The sequence below is a fragment of the Dendrobium catenatum genome, unplaced genomic scaffold (assembly GCF_001605985.2).
Source record: "Dendrobium catenatum unplaced genomic scaffold, ASM160598v2 original_scaffold_189877, whole genome shotgun sequence".
Lineage (NCBI taxonomy): Eukaryota > Viridiplantae > Streptophyta > Magnoliopsida > Asparagales > Orchidaceae > Dendrobium > Dendrobium catenatum.
Genome location: NW_021508295.1, coordinates 92408 through 101135, shown reverse-complemented (window position 1 = coordinate 101135; position 8728 = coordinate 92408). Strand labels below are relative to the sequence as shown.

General features: G+C 34.9%; 1 protein-coding gene across 1 annotated transcript in view; it reads left to right on the top strand.

Annotated features, from left to right (window-relative positions):
- Positions 1–5064: 5064 nt before the first annotated feature.
- The window catches only part of LOC110114797, a 49324-nt gene continuing 45660 nt past the window's right edge, over positions 5065–8728 (top strand). The window contains exon 1 of the mRNA XM_028692392.1: positions 5065–5588. Coding sequence (XP_028548225.1) covers positions 5296–5588 — 293 coding nt within the window. The 5' untranslated portion in view covers positions 5065–5295. The remainder of the gene's footprint in view (positions 5589–8728) is intronic.

Genomic DNA, 8728 nt, shown 5'->3' with positions numbered 1-8728 from the left:
TTTGATTGAAAAGCACATTAGGAACATGACAATTTATTAGACATTTATTATTTTCTTAAGTGGAAAATAAAATTTGTTATCCTTTGTTGACCTCATTTTTGTATGAGGTCACTTTTAATTCATCCCTAAGTTCTAGATCCTAGGATCTTCCTAGTTCCTACCCTTAGGCTCAATCCAAATCTTAATTCAATCCAACCCAGAACCCTTAGGCTAAAGACTTAGGTCCTAAAGCCTTTCTAGGTGATTTTCCATCATTTTGAAACCTAGTCTTTTGACATCCGATTCAAGGTCTATCAATTTCATATTGATTGACATGTCTCTAGTGTCAACTCTCCAAATTTGAACTCATTTGGAGGGCTCTAACCCCATAAACTTTAATCCAATTTTCCAAAGGATTTTCCACTTAAGAAAATAATAAATGTCTAATAAATTGTCATGTTCCTAATGTGCTTTTCAATCAAAAGGTCATCTCACCGTCATACTCATTTCAAACTTATGGCTTATATAAGATGATAATTGTTCACATAAAGTGTCATTTATTTGTACTATTAGTATATTAGACTTCATTTTGTTAATAAATAATGCAATAACAACAATCCCTTTTACAAATGGCTTTTATCCAATAAAAATGTGCCATGTCTATTGTAACATACTATATATATATTTTACTTGTAGACATAATCAGAAAATGTAGTGCTTTCAAATCTAAGGGGCTACTCAACATATACATCCACTTTAATCACTCCATTTAAATATATAATTTTTTACTTCAATTTGATATAATTTAAATCCTTTAAAATATGTAAATGATAATAACAATCTTATAGCCTCTAATCATACATTTGCGGAAATGTTTCTTTTTTATTTATTCCTTCTATCTGGCTTTATCTCATTGGTACCATTCTTGCCTTATTTCTCACTATTGATCTATAGTTATTTAATTTATAATTAAATATTTACAATCTAATCATATGATATAGATACTAAGTATCATTCATCATTTATAGCAAATTGATTTAGTTATTCCTGCATAGTTATAATTCAAAAATTAGTAGCTACGGCCTCATATACACTAGTAGGTTCAGCCATAGAGATAAATGTGGTATGACTAATCTCTTACCCAATGCAATGTCTGGTTTTAACTTTAATAGAAGGATCTTCGATAATCAAGTCTCTAAGGTACCTCGATTCATACCTATAATCTTTGTTGACCTCATTTTTGTATGGGATCACTAGGACATTTCCCCAGACCTTAGGTCAACCTGAGTTTGACTAGTTCAAACCCTTAAACTTTTCTACTTTGAATCAAGCCTCAATTACATTCAAAACTATGTCAAACTCTTTTGATCACTTCACTCAGTGATTTAGACTTGATTAGACCTTTGACCCAATCACTAGTTGACTTGGTCAACTAAGCCCGAGTCTGGTCAACTCAAGCCAACTTGGTTCAATCCCTTGAATCCAATAAAACCTACATATTCAAATCTTCAATTCCATTCCAAATTATGATTCAAATATATCTAAACTCATTTGAAATCAAGTCATGCATGGTTCATTTGACCAAGTCAAGTTATTTTGACTTGGTTAAACCTATTTAAAACCTCTTACATTACCTCAAACTCCAATTGCTTGGTTTGACCATCTTTCAATCCAATGAGTGGTGCCACCTTACATGCCACATCAGCTACCTTGACCCTTTGATTGGTCAAATAGTCAATGGAGGGTCAAAGTAACACCCAAATGACTTAAACCCTTCAAATCCATTAAACCCAAATCCCATTCAATGCTAGATGCCAAGACTTCTTCTAAAACATTCTTGAGCTGATTCCAACCATTGGATTAAGATCAAATGACTTAAATTATTTCCATATGCCCTCAAGGGGACAAAATAGCCTTTACACGTAGGATGTCCTATTGTCCTTGATTCCTCATGCTCCTAACAACCGCCAGGCCACGTGGCAGTATCCTAAAAACCTACCAAGTGGATCCTAGCTGCCCATTCAATCCAGGGATGTTTGAATGGGCTAAGAGACCTAAAACATCTCTCATTCTAAACCCTAACTCTCTGTCTCCAGACTCTAACCCCTTCAGCTAAGCTCTATGCTCATTCAAGCCCCTAAGCTTCTCCTCCATATATTCCTATTCCAATCTGACCGGTCAAAGTCACCGGAAACACACCTCCGGAGAGTTCAAGCTCAAGTCCGTCCAAGCCTCATAAAGCTCGATCCGTATCCCTTCTGGTCGCGAAGTCTTTAGGGGAAATAAGCGTGGACAGACAATAAATTCAGATCTATCTTAATCACATTAAACCGTCCCTTAACCAAGGTAAAAAGTTTAACCCTAGTTTAGGGAACTTAGGCTAAATAGCTTTCGATTCAATGTATCTTAGGCTATAAAATTAATACCCCAGATTTCTTGTTCATGATTTTGATTTGTATTAAAAATTTCACTTGAAATAATTGAGTGTATCGAGCAAACTAGTCACAAAACTCGTTATAGGGCTTAACTTACGTAACCCTCCAACTATGTAAGATATAGATCGTTGATCTTATGATCAACTGTTCGGATATAGCCTTAATGCGCTTCGTCCGACCATGGATCTTATCTAACGGTCATTCATTCCATCCAGCGGCATCTAGGCCCATGATCTAGACCGCAGGATTAAAATCCTTTCGCCTGATCTCTCTCCGTGAGATCAGACAGCAGGATCTAATCTGAGATGTTTGTTTCATAAGGTGGAAGATCAGACAGCTTGCCACGCCGTCCGATGTGGTTTAAGTGATACCGCGTCCCGCTGTATCATTTCCCCAATCATCAACATCACTCTAATTATTGTACCGCCATCTAATGATTGGCCGCGGTCGAATCCCTCCAATCTAATCACGTCACATGGCATTCTGCTATTGCCGCACTCGCCAACGCTGCCACCCTTTAAAGTTGATTTAAAATTATTTTAAAATCAAATTTAATAACAAAAAAATGTAAAAAATATTATAAATTAATTTAAATAAAAAAAATCAAGTTTTAAATATAATAATTTTTAAAAAATTATTTCCTTTAATTTAAAATTAAGATTATTTAAATTCAATAGTTAAATAATTTTTTTTAATTTAAAATTTTAAAATATGAGTTCATATTAATTTATTATTTATCCAATTAATAGTTCACTTATTAAAACATACATTAATATTTTTTTTTAAATGTAAAAAATAATTTTTATTTTTTCAGCATATTCAAATATTGTAGATGTAAGTAACGGCTATAAGGGCATTTAGGTCAAATGACGGCAGCAAGAAAGCCAAACTAATTTATCGATTTAAGGGGCTCTTTGGTTGCCTGAATTAGGAGGGTAAAGTAAAATAAATATATGTATTTATTAAATTCGGTTGTTTGGTTAATTTTGAATGGAACAAAAGGAAATCTTCCGAAGCATTAGGCGTGTATTACAGGAGGCGTATCCCACGACTTTGAAAGCCGCTCAATTTGAGCGGATTTGAAATTCTTCGCTCGAGAACAGGACGAGCCCTCCTCTGAAGAGCGAAGTCGAACAGCCAAGAGGGAGCCGAAATCGAATAGCAACGAAGGAAAGGAACGAAGGAGCGATCCTTGCGGCCTGTCGCTCTCGCGCGAATGAACGAAGTCCGACAAGGGAGCCGAGAAGCAGAGTCCAAAGCTACGGTGAGAACAACAGTGTTTTTTTAGTACACCGAAGAAGAAGCCCGTTTCAGGGTCGGTCAAAGCCGGCCTCCAGTTCCCCATAGGCCGTATCGGCCGCTTCCTGAAGAAAGGCCGTTACTCTCAGCGCGTTGGTACCGGTGCTCCCATTTACCTAGCTGCCGTGCTCGAATACCTCGCCGCCGAGGTAAATTTCTTTCCATTCATCTGTATTAATATTCAGATCTTGGGCTTGTAAGGTTCGATCTGTGATCTGTTTCTAGGTTTTGGAGTTGGCTGGAAACGCGGCAAGGGACAATAAGAAGAACCGTATTATACCAAGGCACGTTCTTCTTGCAGTAAGGAACGATGAAGAGCTTGGCAAACTTCTTGTTGGTGTGACAATCGCCCATGGAGGGGTGTTACCTAACATCAACCCTGTGTTGCTTCCTAAGAAATATGCTGCAGCTAAAGATGCGAAAGGGCCGAAGTCGCCAACTAAGAAGACAAAAGCTGCGAAGAAGGATTAGGTTGGGAATTTGTTATTTTTCGTCGATCTGTATTTAATTCAGTGTTTTTATTGTTGTTTCCTGGAAGAAGACAGTAGTGTAAGGTGTTTTAAAAATCTATTTTTGGTAATGGAAAAAAATGTTCGTTGCGCTTGATCTGATGGAAATCTTGTGTCGAGCTTTTAAGATTGTCTATTACTTTTTTTTTAATATGTTCCTTTGTAATTTGATATTTTGATGGAACTATTTGTATACTCACCGTTTTGATTAAGTGGCTTATTTTCTGCAAGTAATATTCGTAAGAGAAATCTAAAATAGGATTTGTGAAGTATCATGAGTTAGGATGGATGAGTAAAATTCAAATGTATTTAGAAGTATCTACTAATTTAATTTAAATCGAGGTTAGTGTACCGATTCAAGTGGGATTTAACTTAAATCGAGATCAGTACTGGTGGAGGCAGAGTCCAAACCTACGGTGAGAACAACACTTCCGCCGGAGTGAGTCCCCGTCCCATTTTGAATTAAATTCCCTTCCATCTCCCTCTGGTTCTTTGAGCTTTCTCGGGGTCTTGAATACAGGCATCAAGTTTATAACACAAAATAATACTTAATATTATAACAACAATGTTTTTATAAATGCACTAATTATAATATCAAAATAAATTATTAAAAATAATGTTTTTACTTTACTCTAGATGTACCTAACCAAACAACGGAAACAATTCACCTGCGTTTATTTTGCAGACAACCAAACAGACTCAAAATATTCAGAATGCATTACATTTACTTTACATTGCTTTTACTTTAGACCGCATTTCTTTTTCAGTCAACCAAACAGCCCCTAAGAGTGCGACTATGGCAGAGATGACCGAACAAAATCTTTCTTTATTTTCTTTTCTGCTTGAAGCCGAAGGTTTTAGGGGAAGGCAGAGTAGCGACTTGGTCTCTCTCTCAGCTCGAATCACGCCGGAAACGATGGTGTGGCTGCTGCGACGAATCGAAGGTGGGTGGGGCCTAGGGTTTGGGTTTCTCTCAAACTCTCTCAGTCCTCATCGAAGGTCTCGAAGCCGCAACGACGGATTCAAGCGGGGTCCCGCTGGGGCAGGGCCCCCCTCCGAAAGAAAATCTATACATGCACTTGCTTCGGGTGTTTTGGTTTTGGGCCGTTCGATATTCCCTTGCCCTAATACTTAAGCTGTTCGGCCTCAGAAGCTCTTGCATGGAGCAGGAAGATCGTCTTGTCGCCTCTGTGTTCGGCTTCAGAAGCTCTCGCACGGCGCACGAAGCTCGTCTTTGTGTTCAGCCTCAAAAACTCTGGCTCGGCACAAGAAGCCCTTGCTCGTCTCTTCGCCTCTGCGCAAGAAGTGGTGGTGATACGAGAAAGGGCGATGGGACTTGTGAAGGGCAGCTTCTCATTCAGAAAAGGTCGGTCAGTTCCCTCACATTCTCTCTCATTTATCCTCCACAAACAAACTAATTTTGAGCTGGAGTTGCTTAAAATGGTTGCTATGCTTGAAGGATATTGTTTTGTTAGTTTGTTAAAAATTGTTCTATGTGCCTTTATGCTTTTGCTGTAAATTTGGTTTTGATTAGTAACGCATGTGCGGGTTGCATAGTTTCAGTTTAGATGCTTTCTGAAGTTTGGAAAGCGGATGTCTCATTTGAAGCTTTTTCTCTGTTTTAGCAATTAGTTTTTTGTTTAGGTTAAAAAAAATTCCGTTTTAGTCTTTAGTTTTTTGTTTAGGTTTAAAAAAAGCTGATGTTTCTTTTGAAACCTTTTTCTCATTTGAAATTGCTTAGGGATTAAAAAAAAGGACACCCCTCTATGAAAATTTTTTGGCTCCGTCACTTGAGTGAGTTTTCTCGGCTTTTCTCTTGGTTCCATTATCAGCTGTTGTTTAGTATACTTAAAATTTGAATTTTTTTAAACCAAATTTTGAATTTAACACAAGCATGTGCTATTCTTTTGCTTTGCTTTTGAAATTCTGGCGTATCATAACAGAACCTTAAATTGCATTTGCATATTCTCCATGGTTTCATTACCATGGACAAGGCACTTTCGAAACAACTTGTCCACTGTGTTTATAAGTGATAATTTTACATCTAGCACAGCATATTTGTATATTAAATTCTGAAGGTTACGTTTGTTAAAAAAACAAGGCTACTCTAATACAACAAATGTTAGAAAAAGCCACTTGTTTGTGTGGAAGGCTGGAATCACTAGCTAGGATTGAGTTTGATAAACACAAATAAAATGACACAGATATCAAACATGTGGAAGACACATAAATAAACACAACAACAACAACAACATCAAGCCTTTATCCCACTACGGGGTTAGCTACATGAATCCTTTTTCTCCATTGGGTCATATTAAAATTCAAATTCTCGTTTAAATCTAATAAAGAAAGGTCATTCCTAATATTTTCTAACCAAGTCAATCAAAAAAATTCAATCATCAATCAGACAAGTAATACCCAGAAACACCCCTTAAAGAGAAGAACAACAAATAAATCAAATGCCAACACAAACAGTATAACCAAAGACAATAAAAACTATCTTTAGTTGAACAATCCGCAAGCAAACTAGATCCCATCAGTAAAAACTTGAAAAAATAAAGCTTCACCGTGAATATAATAAAAGCATCATTTATTGAGTAGAAAAATATGAATATTTATAGTCAATTTCACATTTTAAGCTTTGCGAGATTAGGGACAATGAATTTAATGTTCTAATGAAGTCTTGCTCTTAGATGTAATGTGTCACAAGAGTGGAGATGGTTGGAATCGATCAATAAATAATTATAGAAAAGTTTGTGTTTCTATCATCAATTGAGATCGGTGCTAGAAAGTTAACAAGTGGAAATCTACTTTCTATATGAGAAAGACAATAGAAAGCATTGTGGAATAAACCTGTTTTCTGGAAAAAAATCTATGCATCAAAATGGTCTGCTTCATTCAAATTGTATTGATTGTCTCAACCAAAAAAAATGTAGCCCACTTTGCCTATGGTATAGCTTCCCTTTTCCAGCAGCTGCATCTTTTGGGGTTTATTAAAGTTCCAATTTTTGATTTGGGTTCTCCTTTATCTGATGATGTGATGGACCTATATGAGAAAAACTGTGATACATTTGCTTTACAATATGGTGATTTTTTTTCTCATAACAAGGTATGTTCCTGCAATAGATTTTGCTACAAGATTTTTATTAAGTAAGACGCATTCACAACATATAATGTTATGGATTTTCACACTTTTTACTTGTTTGGATTAGATGTAAAAAATCTTTTAGTAAATAGCGTTTAGCATATTTTATTATCTAAGAATATTTCTTCATTCTTTGAAAAATTGATGTTGTTCTCTTTCTCTACTCTTTTCATTAGTTTCAGGCATATGTGTATGCTTATTTCTTTGTTGATTAGGTTTGTGTCCTCATAGCTATGTTCATATGTTATTTATCTGTTTTATCATGTATTTCCTCATGTTATGTAATTGCAAATATTATGTAATAGAAGAAGTCAATGGAAGGTAGCTACCTAGTCTCAAGAACTTTTTAGGAATCTTTAGAGATACTACAACAATACTTATACCGATTCAAGCAAACAAGATGCCATATATATGTAAGTTTCTTGCAACTTTAGCTCACATTTTTTAATTGGTGGTTTTTTTTAAGAACAATTACTCTAATGCTTTTTTTTCATCCAATTGATGCTCTTCTAAAATAATTTGAAACTATGAGCTTGAATGTTAATGTGATTGGAGCTTTTGCTTTGACCTTTGAAGCCCACACTTTTCACTTAAGTGAAGTTTAAGAAACTTATGCTTTTTTATTTTTAAATACTGTGAATGCATTGAGTCTATACCTCAAGCGAAGTATAAAGTTTCTGCCATAATTGGACAGGCATCCAATATTATTGTTTTAACTCATTTTTCAAGGTACTTCAAAAAGTAGTTGTTCACTTTGTTAGGGATATTTTTTCATTTTTAATTTGGATGTATGCTTTAATATATTTTGCTTGTTCTAAAGAGCCATTTTCTTAAAGAAAATCTTTTAATCCAAAAGTAGTTAGCATATCAAATTAACATGAAGGATATTTTTAGCATTATTTGTCACTTTATGTTGTTTCATTAGAACATGGATTTTAATGCATCTTACTTATTTTGCTTCGAGGGTATTTCTTATAGCGTCAAAGATTTTGTATTAATGTGATGTATATGATGTCTTTGAGCTCATTGAGATTTATTATAAAATATGTTAGTCCATCTATCTTATGAATGCCCATATAGTTGTTTCATGTCATATCTAGATTAGATAAGATATGTAAGTGTGTTGGAGCTTTATTGACATATTTTTGATATTTAAGTAGGCATGAATTTTAGATTCAACTTTAACTTGGTGCTAATATAAATAGAGAATATTTTTTGTGTGCCACTGAATGCTAATTATTGTTCCTCAATGAAAATTGAATTAATTTGAAACATATATTTAAATACTTTATTTTATTCTAAACTTTTTATTATTTCCTATTTTGTTTTTTTTATGTTTGTTGATTAATACTTTTTAAGTG